Raw genomic sequence first — 14491 nt, 5'->3', positions numbered from 1 at the left:
GTTGGACTACAACTCCCATCAGCCCCAGCAGGCGGTTGGCCAAAGCTCACGGATGATGGGATTGTAGATTGCAGATAAAACCTCATGGGGCGGTTTGCAAAAAAGATAAACCAATAAAATCATCACGCACACAAAAATTGCAGCCATAATTTAAAAACCGTACAGAAGGTTTAAAACCACAATAAAATTAGACCAAAACGAATGAAAACTCGTGCAATTTTTCTAAGCATCCAGGCACACTTTATTAAATAAGAATATTTTCGGCAGGCGCCGAGAAGCGTGCAGTAGAGGAGTCTGCCTGTTATCAATGGGCAGGGAGTTCCAAAGTCCAGGTGCTTGGAGCCTTACTGCACATCTGGAGGGTTGGGTAAGGCTGCGCCAAGACTAGCAGGAAAGTTCACTTAGTCCCATGTAAGTAATCCTACATTGCGCGTGGGCCATTGAATTTAATGGGGCTTTGCATCCGAGAGAGCACGTTCAGGGCTGCGCTGCAAAATCCACATTTATTTACTTATTTCTCCCTTTCACCTTCCCCGCATCGAATGGGTTAATTCCTACGCGCATGCGCAAGGCCTCCCCACGGCGCGGCAGCTGCCTTTCTTGCGCAAGCGCGGCAACACGACTCGGAAAGCCGCCCGAGGCTGCGACCTGCCAGACGGGCATGCGCGGCGCGCCGGCCGCCGACCACCTTCTCCGTCACCCGCCCATGCGCAGAGCAGAGTCGCAAATAACTTCGCCTTCGCCGTCGAGGCCCTAACGGCGCACGCGCAAGAGGGGACGAGCGCTGAGCGGGCAGGCCCCGCCTGCTCTCCCTGTCTGCGCTTGCGCAGCGAGGGTCCTGTGGCTAGAGGGGACCGGGCTGCCCCTCCCCAAATCCGGAGGAACCGGTGAGTGTTGGGTGTGCGTGTGTGCGCGCGCCCGGTGCATTATGGGAAAGGGGCAGATTTTTTTATTTGTTTGCCTGCCCTCCCCCTATGGTTCTTAATACCCCCCCACCCCTCCAGTCGCAGTGCAGCATGGGATTGTGGGCTCCTCTTGTGGTCCATGGAGCCCCAGAGCATTATGGGGACTGAACTCAGCTCTGTTCCATACCTGGGGCGCGGGGCTGACCTCTGCTCTCCCAGAGCATTATGGGAGTGGTCCATACAGTGTCAGCCCCAGTGCATTGTGGGATGAGGTCTCCCCCTGAGCCCCCCACTCTTTCCCTCCTCCTCCTGTGCTCTCTGGGGTCTCTCCCCTACCCTTCAAATCCCCCAGGTCCCCACTGCCTCCATCCATGTTGCGAGCCGGGGAGCCCTTGCCAGACATTTATAACTAGTTCTGCTCCTCTTCCAGGTTTGGGCTGCTGGCATTAAGGGGTGATGTCTGAAGTACCCAAGCATGTGGAAGCTGGGAGCTCAGAGGACACTGGCTTTGAGGAGAAGGAGGAGGAGGGGACTTCGACCGGTGAGCAAAGTGTAGTGAGCTGCAAGGGAGAACTCCCATTTGATTTGAGGGGGTGGGAGGGTAGGGTATGGGGGTGCTTGAGTTCCCCTCCCTCCTGCCAGTAGGCCTGTGTGGTCAGGTAGAGGGAGCCTTGGTTTGTACGTAGGAGCCAGACCCCACTGCGCTAGGGGGACTGGGAGCATAATAAAATTCTTCCAGGTGCCCTTTTCCTGCCAACTTGCAGATCTGCAGGCCCACCTAAGCAGAGTAACAATTGATTTACATCCAAGGGAGGCCCTGAGAGTAGTAAGTCTCCGTTCGCATGAGAGGGCTGGATGTTAGCATCCTGTAGAGCTAGGCTGCATAGTGTTACCGTTAACTTTCCCACTGGCTGCAGTTGTTTCAGCGGGGCACTAGGGGGTGGTATCCTACAAGAAAGGGCGCAGGCAGCTGCAGAACTTTTAGGAGAACATTTGTCCCACTCTCTAACCATGGTACTGCTGAGTACTAAGTATTGGTTTGTTTTCATAGTAGGTATGATCCACACCCACCCACACCCCACCTGTTGTTGGTGGGCTATTCTTGGATTGGCTCCCGAGAGCTGAGTAGCACAGCTGTTTAAATAAGCCCATTGAAGCTACTAGTATTTTGTTAGTAGTCTACTGGAGTGGTTTGTGTCTCCATTCTGGCTGTAGAGCAGAGGAGGTGCCTTCTTTTGCAGGCAGCATGGGAAGTGCAGAATAGTAGCTTCTTAGCAGACTACAGGGCATGGGGGGGCTGCGGGGGAAAGAAAAGCCTTCTACCAAGTGGGTTCATGGAGAAGGGGCAGAGTATAAGGCTGTCAGAGGTGGTATCCATCCCACTTGCAAGAAACCTTGGAAGGGGAGAGTGCTCTTGTGCTTGGATCCTTCTCCCTGGTTTCCCATAGCCATGTGGTAGGCCATTGTGAGAACAGGATATTGGGCTAGACGGGCTCTCTGTACATTATATTCTCTCAGTCTATAGACCTCTTGGCTTTGAAATCCCAGTTCTCAATTGAAAGGTGACATTTGTGGAGCAGGAGTAGGCACTGAGGAGGAGATACTTGTCTTTATGGTGATCTCTTCTGCATGGCTGGCAATGGTGCCATGTGTTCATGGCAGTGCTCAATTTGTGGCCAGCCTCTATAGCATTCAGATGTATGATCTGCTTGGTTCATTGTGAGCTCTCTTTGACCAAAATCATCATTTTGATTCATTATTTAGGCATATTATATTACCATGGAGCTTAGGGTGGGCTTAAAAAAAGTAATATATCCAATAACCCAACAAAAAACATGCAAAGGAAGGTGTAAGTGAATGAAGCTTCATAGATGACGAGGGTTTTGAATTTGGGTCTCTCTCTCTCTCTCTCTCCCCCCCCCCCCCAGTCTAAACACAGCAGTTGAACCACACTGTCTGCTCATCCATCCTATCTCGGGGACCCAGTTCAGACACCTAGAACATGTAAAAAAGGCAGTTGCAGAATATACATTTTTCTCCCAGAAACTTGTGCAAGCCTGAGCATCATTCAGGAGTGGAAAACTCTTGTGAGACCTTTTGATGGGCTTTCATTTATGATGGCTAGCCTTTCAGTGGAATGAGGGTTCAGGCAAGGTTGTGTGTCTTTCTTAGTCCTGCACAAGCACATGGAAAGTGTGACAATGCGAACTAGATACAGATTTTAGTGTTCTCAGTCTTGGCTTTATTCTTTCCATTTTTAAAAAGAAGAAGAGGAACAAATTTCTAGTCCCTAAGATTGAGAACATGGCCTTGGAAGTGTCTTTTGTCCTGCCTTAAAATCTCAGCTCACAAAATGGTCTCGGCCTCAGTTTGCCACCTGCAAAATAGACATGGGTGTAGCCTGAGTAGATTCAAGGGGTGTTGAATATCTTGACTACTTATTTTGGTCAATATCCTACTTCATTGTAAAGGTGGGTAATGTGTTACACAAAGGAGCTGCATTTTTAAGAATATATTTTGAAGATACAACATTTTAAATGAGACCTTTGGAGGATAAAGGTGCATTATATCTATATAAATAGGTGCATGAAACATACTTGAGGTTTCAAAAGAGTAGTTAGTTCATGAGGGATGTGGAGCTATGTGTGTGGAAAGGGAGAGAAGGTGGAGATAGAAAATCATTAATGGATTGGGATATTTGGGATGAGTCCTTACTTTTGAATGCATCTGTATTCAAGCCTCCTCCTCTGATGAACTAGCCTAGAGCTGCCAGTTATGGACTGTGATTCTTCTAGGTGTCTCCACCATGCACGAGGAAGAGGATGAATCTGAAGCTACATCCGTATCTTCCGGAGACAGCAGCCCCCCTACCCCATCAGCCCAAAGCCTTCCAGGTACAAGGACATGAAAACGTCATATCACAAAGCAAGCTTTCCCTGTAGCAAAATGGCTGAACTAGACTGTTAAAGGGGGATCTTGTGTTGGAGCTGAGGCTCAAATTGAGTCTGGATTTAGCCACCCATTTGCAGTGCCAGGGATTCAGCTCAGCAGCCTCATGCTAGTCATGAAGAAAGCACCTCTGAGCATTTCAGGAGTGCATTTCCAGTACCGCTAACTGTAGCCCTTGCCATCCTTGCACATTTTAGAGGAGTTAGCAGAATCTCTGGATTACAGGGTGTGGCTTTCAGGCTGGCTTTGAGCCCCAGGATTTGACTTCCCCCACTCGCTTTGAATGACAGAAGCTGATATGCAAAAAATAAAATAAAATAAATATTAGGCAAATGGGAAGAACTTGCTGTAACTCCAAAACCTGGAGGTGTTGTTGTTTGTACCTCACTGCATTTCCCCTCTTCCTCTGCCTCTTTTATTAGGCCCCCGGAGCAAAGAGCCGCAGGCGACAGTTGGGGAGCCAGTGGACGATGGCGGAGAGGCTGGGGAGGATCAGCTGGGCTCTTCGCTGGCTCCCAGCCCTGAGTGGCATGAATGCCCCGAATGCGGCCGTGGCTTCGGCACTTCGCGCGCCCTGAAGGTGCACCGCAGCTACCACGAGGGGCGCAAGCGGCCACACAGCGGCTCCTCTTCCTCCAAACAGCCACCGCCTCTGATCCTGCCCAGTAACCCCAACAACCAGGAAGGGCGAGCAGCCCCCACCTCTGGCCGGGGCCGAGTTTTTCACTACATATGTGCCGAGTGCGGCCTGGGCTTTGCCTCCCCGGCCACCCTGGAGGGCCATCGCTGCGAGCACGGCTGGTGCTGGAGCCCCCCGCCTGCTCCCCATAACAAGCTCCCCCCCTCCCCCACCCAGAGGGAGGCCAATGGGGACCAGGACACAGATGGGGCCGACGGACCGTACCACTGCACCGAGTGCCCGGGGGAGTTTGGCTTGGTGTCAGAACTTCACGAGCACTACATGCTCCATGCCCGAGGAGAGTTGTAGAGCACATCTTTTCTGCCCCTCCCCAATCCCACTCCCTAATCTAATCAGTGGCGCCTGCCAGGACTCTGGGAGAGAAGTGAAGCCTCCTTCATTTTTTTTTATTTTTTGAGGTCCTCTTTTAGTTTCATTCTATTTTTCTAAAATGAATTTAGCAGGAGGGGAGGAGAGTTGGTAGGGTACGCGGTTGCTTCGGAGCAATCCCTCCTGCATGCCCTGCCTCCTCAGACTAAGTGTAGCAAATGCAGGAGCCCCCTGCCCACCTGCAGGGAAGGGAGCTGTTGCCTTCTCCCTGCCCCCAGAGAGAGGAGCTATCTACTGGTCTGGCGCCTGTAGGTCCTAGCTAATTATTCCCCAAAGGGAGCCCATGTCAATGGGCTTTTTGCAATGGAAGCACTAAGCAGTATTGGGCGTGTTGCTCATTTTTAAAGAATTGAACCAGGAGAGATTTTATTCCAGGCCTATCTCAAGGTTGAGGGAGGAGGAAGGGGCTGGGTTAGAACGGCATGTCCTGTGCACAAGGGTCCTGCATCCCTGCTGCCCACCCTCTTACTGTGTAGACAGTCCCCTCCCCAATTTAGGTGCCCATCCTCTCGCTTGTCACCATCTTTGGCACCTGGGTGGTCCATGCTGAACCGAAGCTGTGTTCCGTCTGTCTCTGTGTGTGCGTGTGTGTGCGTGTGTTTGGCTTTTCAAAGAGAGCGGCTTCTAGAGACGGCATCCATTCAGCATCAGTCATGAATATTAACAACCTCTCTTCGCAGTAGCTGGGAGAGTCAGTTTAATAAAAGTGATTCTGTATGTGTGACTTCTCACTGTGCCCATCTCTCTCTTCGTGAATGGGGGAAGCCCGATGGCACTGGATTTGGCTGCAGAGATGGATGAGGGGCTATTTCAGTTGCAGGGGAACTCTTTGACCCTCCAGGTGTTGGCTGAATGACAAGTCTCATCAGCCCCAGCAAGCATAGCCAGGGACGAAGATAGTTGTAATCATCCCTTTCCATTGGCCATGCTGGCTGGGGCTGATGGGAATTGGAGTCCAACACTATTTAGAGGTCCCCAATCCCTGCTAGAGAAACAACTAGGGAACCATGCAGCCTTAATGTCCAGTTCCTGTTTGAAAGCTGCTTTTGGAGTAGCCAAAAGTACAGGGAGAAGACACAGAAGCGAAGGGAAGTTTACATACCACCAGTAAAAATGCTACCATCAATGCATGGAATCTAAGCGACAGAACACAAAAAGGAAAAGAGATGGGACAGAAGAGGAACAATTTCAACTCGCACACCAGTTCTTAAGTTAAATAGCTGGATTTTGGAACAGAGGAGCCAAATGGAACTGGTCTCCCAGCAGAGCTGATGGAGGAGCCCTCATTCCCTTTATTCCATCTGCTGCAGCCTGATGGCATAGCTGCTGCCAGGTGACAGTTGAGGGAGAAGCTAAATAGATCTGTAGTATAGCTTAGGAGCTACCGTTCTGCCATATGTGTGGTGGTTTAGCTCTGTTAGGAAAGATGAACACGCTTGTCTCATGCACTTGAAGCACATATTAGGAAATAGCTGTGTTGCTTTGGCATAGTTCCCAGGTAGCTCTTGATACAGAATGAACTCACTCCTTTATTTTTAAGTTTTCAAAAAAGCACTGAAACTGTTGGGCAAACATTTCCTTCTGTCAGGATCTGTTAATTCAGACGCACATATTTGCAGCTCTGTTGGGTGGCATATCCCTTCACTACTGTGCATCCTTAAATACTATATCCTATATACGGTACTTCCTGTCAAGCAAGTCCCAGTATGTGGGATTTCACAAGTAAATTTGCATAGCTAGGGATGATGGGAGTTGTAGGCTTTCCTCCTCCCTGCTCTGTAGCTATACCTTGAAAGTTTGCAAGGCTGTCCCAAGAGTGATTTGTTTCTCCAGATTCCCCAGATTTTCATGAGACTTCCATCATTCCAGTTCCTTATTCTAGACAGCAACTTCAGTTTTCAGAATAGGTATGATAAACAAAATGCCACTTACAATATTAGTTTTTATTTTAAAAACATTGCTTTTTGGTGCTGCCTCCAATTGTTTTTAACGAACAAGCAAACAATGTGTTGTTAATTGTGAACCAAAACGGATTTAAATCTGCTCAGTTCTGCCTTCATTATAAAACATGTTCTGGTATCAACCATTGCTGGGTAGAACAAGCAGCTAGCTGCAGGCTTACATGAAGAGCCACGTGGTTGACCACGGTGAGAAAAGGATGCTGGGCTCCGATGGACTATTTGCCTGATCCAGCAGAGCTCTTCTGTTAGGAAGTGGACTCTCCTGGAAGCTCATGCCACAATAAAAAACACTTGTTGGTCTTTCAAGGCACCACAAGACTTGTTGATTTTGATGCCAACAGTCCTAACACATCTAACCCCTCTGGAAATTGTTTACCATGTAAGACGGGGTATAATGATGAGGACGACTATTAAATACTTTTATACTCGCTCTCGAAACGAGCAATCATGCAATTTGTGGAAAGTGTGAGAACCCTCACCATCTTCTCACGGTCCGCCCCCTGTGTGTGTGTGAATGAAAACAAGGAAAGCGGGGGCTAAAATAAGAGAAAGTTGCATGGTAGAGGTGCCCTGCCTTTGGCACGGCAGTAGGAACGGCCAGGCAGAATTTCAGCCGGTGAAGATTTCCTTCCTATCCGCAGCTTTGGCCAAAGCTTCACCTGTTGAACATCTTCCCGTTATGCTTGCTATTAAAAGCACAGAGCTGACATCGGCTGATCAAGCCAGCGCATGCGCCCCGCCATCTCAGCCCTCCACTTCGCGGCTGGGATCGGAAGCAGGAAAGAGCATGCGCATAAGCCCCCTTTTTTCAACAAAGCGACGAAATCTATGGTCGTCACCATAGACTGACTTAGACGAATCGGAGGCGACCTCATTGAGGTGGCTGCGCTTACCCCATAACTCTATGGTAAAAGAGCCTTCCCACCTATCGCCAACGTCTTATTTGGACGCATCGCGCCCCTTACGTCGCACCAGGGCTGCCTAAAATATTGCCTGAAAAAATAATCACGGAGTGTGCCCGTCTAGGGACCACAGAGGGGTAAACGCGCGAAGACTCCCCAGTCCCAGTCTAGTCCTGTATCCAGGCCACGAATAAAAAGCTGCGGCGGCAACGACATAAAAGTATGTGCATGGATATTAGTCAGGTGGATGTTTAGACATCGCCCTACAGGAAATTGGCGAGGGAGGGCCTTGTTGATGGAAGGTCCCCGGAAGCAGAGAAAAAAAAAAAAGAAACGTAGAGAAAGGTGACGGTTGAGATGTGGATTTTTATTTTTTCGCGTTGACGGGGGAGCTGAGCGGGCCTTTTCGAGAGAGGCTTTTCCTTGTTTCTTAAGGGCCGGGAGTGGAGAGATGGCAGAGGGAAGTGCCTGAGGAGGAGCTGGAACAGTCGAGGGACTGGCGAGAGGTGAAGGTGGGAGACCTGACCGCGGGCGGAGGGAGGAAGAGAGGCTGTTCTGGGCCGAACCGCCGCGTAGGTGGGGAGGGGGCACCGCTAGCCTAGAGAAGGGGCTGGGAGCCTATGGTTCCCCACAGCAGCCCATTCGGGGACTCTAGCTCCCGGCGGCAGTAGCCGGCGGGACCCATGGCTGAGGATTGTGGGAGTTGTAGTCCCACGAGGGCTCTCCCCCTCCCGGCTCGGTGGGGGTGATGTTGTGGGGCTAGGGGTGAGGTGGGCGCTTTTGCGGGAGGGAGGAGGCTCTTCTTAGGAGACGGTAAGCGAGGAGGAAATGTTGGGGGCGGGCCCAGATGTATAGCACTTTATTAGTTAAAACAACCTTTCAAGACACGTTGGGTGGTTGTGTTTATTAGCATGTTATATATTTTCACGTTTTTGGTTCGTAAAGCACCGTGTGATCCTTGGATGAAGTGTGTTATATAAATAAAATAAATAATACGATGGTGATGATGATTACCAAAAACCTGGTAAGCTGGTCCATGAAACAAGTAGTAATAGCCTCTTAGAATGTCCGCATATACTTTTGCTAGCACAACAGTATTAAAAAAAGCAACATCTGTATGCTTGTGCATTTATTTTTCCTTGGAAGACAACACTTTCAGTATGTTTGCACATAAACAGCAACAACAAGAGTCCGCCTGTCTTCTAGTTTACAGGTGCCTCTTCGCTTGGTTGACCTGAAACAGTAGGTTGAAAAAAGCTGCTTCGCTAACTGCTCTTTACATTTCCTGGAAGCAGAAGCTATGAGGAGCATCTCCTTTAAAAAGGAGTTTATCACACATGGGCATAACCTGAGTTGTGTATGAGGAAGGGAGCCAAGGGGGATTGGTTTTTTTGCTCACAACTTGGTTTCATTCTTACAGGTAGCAATGGCTGACTCTTCTGCAGTCGGTACGCCACTGTTGACTGAGCATCTTCTTACAAAGGTGTCGGACTGCAATGGGCTTGATGTTTCAATAGCCCAGGAGCATCTAACAATCTGTAAGCCAGAGCCTATCTGTGTAGAGGAGGTGAGCTCCACAATGCTGCCCCCTGTCTGCCCAGGCACAAATGACAGAGAAAAAGGACCCCCTAGCAACAGTACAATCTGTGAGTACTATGGTTTTGTTCTTGCTTTTAGAATTTAAATGATTCTCCAACTGGTGAAATAGCACCCTTATTAAAAAGTTGCATTAGAAGTCCTAATCTTCTTCCTTTTATCATGTTTCTCTGCCAGCATTCTGAAATATGAACAAGGATGTGACTGCATGGCATCATGAGACACAGGTTTTCTGCATGGCACCATTTGCAGTGCAGACGGCCAGCTCTAGGTCTATGCATGCAACCCAATGTATTGCCCAGGTTCTGCAGTTTCCTAGTTTTCATTAAAAAACGAGGGGAAAGCTTCTAGCTCTCATGACTATAGAGGGAAATCTTAAAAACTGCTACTTAATTTAATGCTCACTTTCAGGTAAGTAACCACTGCCTCTAGGTGAGGAATAGCTGTCCACTTTTATTGCCTATGTCACTTTCATCCTGATAGTTTGCATGTGAGGCCCTTCTCCTAATCAACTCTTCATTCTCCCTTTATCCCTGCTAGGGAACAGCCAAAGTGTTCCACAGTGATTACTTGACTGGAGAAACACAACAGTGTGTAAAGGCAGCTGATGCTTGGTATCTCCCCTCTCCCCACTTCTGCTATCAGGTATCACACTTCATCAACAGCTGATGGAGAGTAGCTTATGCAACCACCTCCTCAATAGTTTGTGTACAATGCTGACTTAAGCCCACATAGCTTGCGTAGTCCAAAGGTTGTGAGAATGAATAGTGTCCTGCTGATGAAAAACTGATTGCCAGGAAGGCAGACTTTTCATGGCATTCTTTCCACCTGTTTCTCCTTCTCTTCAGGGAGGTTCTGCAAAGTAAGCTGCAGGTTCTGCCAGGCCCTGCTTGATTTCCTCTGTTTCTCTTCATCTCCAGACAGCCTGGGTGCCAATCAGTGTTTTCACTGCCTGATCACCTTCCCAGATGAGAAGTTCAAGGAACGGCACATGAAGCGGGAACACCCGGAGGACTTCGTTCAGGCCAATCTGCGTGATGCTCTTTTTGTCTGCTTCATATGTAACAAGGCCTTTGAGAGTTCACGTGCGCTTATCTGCCACCAGCGGGGCCATGCACCAGCCCCGCCCTCCGACTCTACTGACTCCTTGCGCCCTACCTTTGACTGCCATGACTGTGGCCGCCGCTTCAGCCAGTTGGCCAACTACCAGCGTCACCGCCTGGGCCATGCCGCGGGCCACAGCTTGCCTCACCAGTGTCCGGACTGTGGCAAGAGCTTCCGACAGCTTTCGAACTTGCGTCGCCACCAGGCTTTCCACCAGCAGACCCAGGAATTGCTGCCCTCCCTCCCCTATTCCTGCATGGACTGTGGGGAGAGCTTTAACCAGGAGGCTGGGCTGCATGAACACTACATCCGCCATGCCCGCGGGGAGCTCTAATATAAGCTGTAGCTTCGTATCTATTCCCTGGATCCAGATGGAGGCAGGAAGATGACAGGCATTGCTGTGTGAGATGAAGAGCCAGAAAGAGACAAGGAACAGAATTGACGGGTCCTTTCTGGTTCAGAAACAGAAGGGGGAAGCCGCCATTTTCAGGAGGTGTCACATATGGTTTTGCTACAGCCAGGAAGGATAGTTGGTACAGGGATATATGCAAAGCTGTATTTTCCTTATAGGAAGTGCTGTTTCCATAGAGTGAGGATAACTGAAGGACCGAGGATGGGAATATTCACTTTTAGGAGATGCTGACTTCCACCTAGTTCATGGCAAGATTTGCTACTGGTCAAAGGGGTGGGAAGCTTCCATCAGTATTTTGCCTTTTCTAGATGCTCGGCTGTCATGAAGGGCACACTTTTTGCACTCCCACCTCCCCAAGCTTGGAATTTCTGAGTAGCCTTGCAGAGAACCTGCTTGCTTCCTGCAGAAGGTTGGGAAGAGTTAAATGTTTGAGGGTGCAGAGTAGAAGTTAAGTCAGCTGATTAAACCCTACAAGTGCTTTTTTATAGGGAAAGGAGAATTCAAGTGAGATTATTCTCTTGCTTTTTAAACCTGAATTACAGCGGTACCTCGCAAGACGAATGCCTCGCAAGACGAAAAACGCGCAAGACAAAAGAGTTTTCCATTTTTTGAGTCGTTCTGCAAGACGAATTTCCCTATGGGCTTGCTTCGCAAGACGAAACGTCTTGCGAGTTTGTTTCCTTTTTCTTAAAGCCGCTAAGCCGCTAATAGCCGCTAAGCCGCTAATAGCCATGCTTCGCAAGACGAAAAAAACGCAAGACGAAGAGACTCGCAGAATGGATTAATTTCGTCTTGTGAGGCACCACTGTATACACAGCTTTGGATTTGAGCCAACCCCTTCAGTTGTGAGTATCCTGATTGGATTCTCTACTCAAGTGAGAGTGCGGCTGATTGGAGGCAGAATACCAGTGCTTTTCCCCTTGGGGGTACTCGAGGGTACACAGTAGCGGCACCTTTTCTTTTCCTAGAAGAAAAGCAGTGGTTAAAAACATGGCACTTACTGTAACAACCTCATGGTGAATACTGGCACTTTTTTTTTAAAAGAGGAAAAGCACTGCAGAAGACAATATAAATTAAGTTCTCAATAGGCCAGCAGTGGAGAATCATTTTCCTGTTGATGGCTGCATTCCCTTGAGGGAGGGAGGCGGAGTCAAAAGTGGGCAGGGCCACCTCTCTTCTCTCCTTCCTTTTCCTTCCCCACCCAGCAGGCAGCTGGGGGAAGTACATATCTGTGCTTCCCAGAGATCTGAGCCAGTGTCTTGCAGAGTCTCTCTGCTACCTCCATCCATTTCAGCCTTCCTTCTGTATTTTTCCCCTTCCTGCCCTCTTTCCCCAGACATTAGGCTGCATGATACTCTGAAGTCCGCCGATTACCCACTCTGGCAGGATGGTAAACGGCGTTTCTGTGCGCTGCTCTGGTTCGCCAGAAGCGGCTTAGTCATGCAGGCCATATGACGCAGAAGCTGTATACCGGCTCCCTTGGCCAGTAAAGCGAGATGAGTGCTGCAACGCCAGAGTCGTCCGCGACTGGACCTAATGGTCAGAGGTCCCTTTACCTTTTACCCTTTCTCCATCCCCCTCCTTGTCCCTTGAGGTAAACATATGCCTTGAAAAGAGAATGGCAGAGTGGTATACAGCGGTACCTTGGGTTACATACGCTTCAGGTTACAGACTCCGCTAACCCAGAAATAGTACCTCGGGTTAAGAACTTTGCTTCAGGATGAGAACAGAAATCGTGCTCTGGCGGCGCGGCGGCAGCTGGAGGCCCCATTGGCTAAAGTGGTGCTTCAGGTTAAGAACAGTTTCAGGTTAAGAACGGACCTCCGGAGTGAATTAAGTACTTAACCTGAGGTACCACTGTAGTTTTTACACTCCAGTTTGTTTGCTACTCAAGCATGGAACAGATTACGCTGGCTCTTCTGGCCAGTGCGATGTGTTAGAAATGTGACAGCCCTATGCTGTCCACTTGGTGGCACTGCCAGCTAGAAATTGAAAGCATAGTCTCCATTCCAAGGCATGTAACACTAACAAATAAATCTACTTTGTTCTGAGTCACTATATATACTGAGTCATTGGTCTGCTTGGTCCAGTACCGTTTTTGCCAGCTGACATTTGAGAACACTCTCAAATCCCAGATCCTTTTAAACTGGTGATGCTGCAGATGGAACAGGAGACCTTCCATTCTCCCAAAACTGAGCTGTGAACACTGCTAAACCATGCTGGATCACATGGAATGGCTTTTGCTTGCCCAAATAGGCACTTGGGCCCCTCCTGCACTACAACCTGCTGTGTTATACGGCTTTAAATTGTCATGGCTTTCCCCCAAAGGATCCTGGGAACTGTTGTTTGTTATGGGTGCTGTGAGTTGTCAGGAGATCTCTAATCCTGTCACAGAGCTACATTTCCCAGAGTTGACTAGGGAGAGGGATTGATTGTTAAACCACTCTGGGAACAGTAGCCTTGTGAAGGGAATAGGGGTCTCCTCACAGCTCTCAGAATCCTTAACCAAGTAGGATGTTTTAGAGAAGAGCTATGACTGTTTATAGTAGTACAATACTGCTTATGGCGCCTCAAATTCAGCTCCTGGTCCTTTTTATTTTATAATTTCCACCCTGGATAATAAAAACAGCCCATGATTTCTTTCTTTCCCCACTAATGCAACTCTAGTAGTAGTAGTAGTAGTAGTAGTAGTTAAAGATGGCTCTTCCCATTAAAATTAATTGTGTGGCTGTCTTGAGAGAGCTCTATCCCCATTTACAGCTTGTGATTGCCATTATTCATATATTGCTACAGGGCTATACAAGTACTCCTGTGCTAGAGGAGCACAGCAGAAAGCTCAGTATTTGAATTCACAAAATAAAACTGAAAAATGTTAACAATGATTTGCGTGCACATGTCTAATGTGGGATAATGAGTTGTTGCTCTTTACTCATTGATAACACAGACACTAGCCAATAGGTGCCTGCCATACTTGCTCAGCCACATTCCACCCAGCACACAATGGATATTTTAGTGGGAGGAGGAAAATTGCTTAGCAATGAAATGTGTCTTAAAAGCAGGGAAGTATGCTGTGCCCATAAATAGTAGGGCTACTAGAAGTGTCTGGGTGCATGTCCCAGGTTCAGTCTTCATCCATCTTCAGGTAGGGCTTGGAGAAAGCCCTGTCTGAAATCCTGGAGAGCTGTTTCCCACCCATCTCGGCAAGACTTAACCGAGATGGACCATTGGTTCTGACTCTGTAGAAGGCAGCTTCCTATGCTCCCCATATTTCCCTGTGTGGGACTGTTTTGTTCTCCTTCTGCATGTTCCTGCCAGGAAGTGTCTCTCTCTCTCTCTCTCTCTCTCTCTCTCTCTCTCTCTCTCTCTCACACACACACACACACACACACACACCTTTCCAGATCAAAGCACACACAACCTGTTTTTTAAAAGTGCTTCCTTGATGGCACGCATAGCTAATCACAAGTACTTAAATAGAACCTAGATCTCCTCTGGAAATAAATAATGATTTATGTTCACCAACAAGAAAATAATGTTTGGATTTGTGTTGTGTCACATTAGTGTTGTAGGAAAAGAAGAGTCTAGCATGCTTT

The 14491-nt window shown here is 48.6% G+C and overlaps 2 protein-coding genes across 6 annotated transcripts; both read left to right on the top strand.

The window, feature by feature from the left end:
* Window positions 1-731: 731 nt before the first annotated feature.
* Window positions 732-5647, top strand: LOC309347633 (zinc finger protein 629-like). Of its 2 annotated transcripts, XM_081872334.1 has the most exons (4): window positions 732-887; window positions 1336-1446; window positions 3701-3799; window positions 4277-5647. In XM_081872334.1, the coding sequence occupies exons 2-4, from the start codon at window positions 1362-1364 to the stop codon at window positions 4840-4842; spliced, it is 750 nt and encodes a 249-aa protein (XP_081728460.1). In that variant the 5' UTR covers window positions 732-887; window positions 1336-1361; the 3' UTR covers window positions 4843-5647. The 2 variants fall into 2 exon arrangements, with proteins under 2 accessions (XP_081728460.1, XP_081728461.1); XM_081872335.1 differs by lacking the exon at window positions 1336-1446 and having other exon boundaries at window positions 739-887.
* A 2421-nt stretch (window positions 5648-8068) lies between these two features.
* LOC309345995 (uncharacterized protein) lies at window positions 8069-11433 on the top strand. 4 transcript variants are annotated; one of them, XM_081869559.1, is made up of 3 exons: window positions 8069-8131; window positions 9207-9432; window positions 10231-11433. In XM_081869559.1, the coding sequence occupies exons 2-3, from the start codon at window positions 9213-9215 to the stop codon at window positions 10818-10820; spliced, it is 810 nt and encodes a 269-aa protein (XP_081725685.1). In that variant the 5' UTR covers window positions 8069-8131; window positions 9207-9212; the 3' UTR covers window positions 10821-11433. The 4 variants fall into 4 exon arrangements, with proteins under 4 accessions (XP_081725685.1, XP_081725684.1, XP_081725686.1 ...); XM_081869558.1 differs by having other exon boundaries at window positions 8110-8292; XM_081869560.1 differs by having other exon boundaries at window positions 8110-8298; window positions 10303-11433.
* The last annotated feature ends 3058 nt before the right edge of the window (window positions 11434-14491 follow it).

The sequence above is a fragment of the Podarcis erhardii genome (assembly GCF_964252035.2).
Source record: "Podarcis erhardii genome assembly, chromosome: 7".
NCBI lineage: Eukaryota > Metazoa > Chordata > Lepidosauria > Squamata > Lacertidae > Podarcis > Podarcis erhardii.
The sequence above is the reverse complement of the archived record's forward strand: the minus strand, read 5'-3'. Positions and strand labels throughout refer to the sequence as shown.

Bases quoted from the DNA above. Each gene is read 5' to 3' on its own strand.
- LOC309347633 (XM_081872334.1), top strand. From the start codon at position 1,362: ATGTCTGAAGTACCCAAGCATGTGGAAGCTGGGAGCTCAGAGGACACT. The intron at 1,447-3,700 runs GTGAGCAAAGTG...TGATTCTTCTAG, and splicing joins GGAGGAGGGGACTTCGACCG to GTGTCTCCACCATGCACGAG. The intron at 3,800-4,276 runs GTACAAGGACAT...CTCTTTTATTAG, and splicing joins ATCAGCCCAAAGCCTTCCAG to GCCCCCGGAGCAAAGAGCCG.
- LOC309345995 (XM_081869559.1), top strand. From the start codon at position 9,213: ATGGCTGACTCTTCTGCAGTCGGTACGCCACTGTTGACTGAGCATCTT. The intron at 9,433-10,230 runs GTGAGTACTATG...CCTTCTCTTCAG, and splicing joins CCCTAGCAACAGTACAATCT to GGAGGTTCTGCAAAGTAAGC.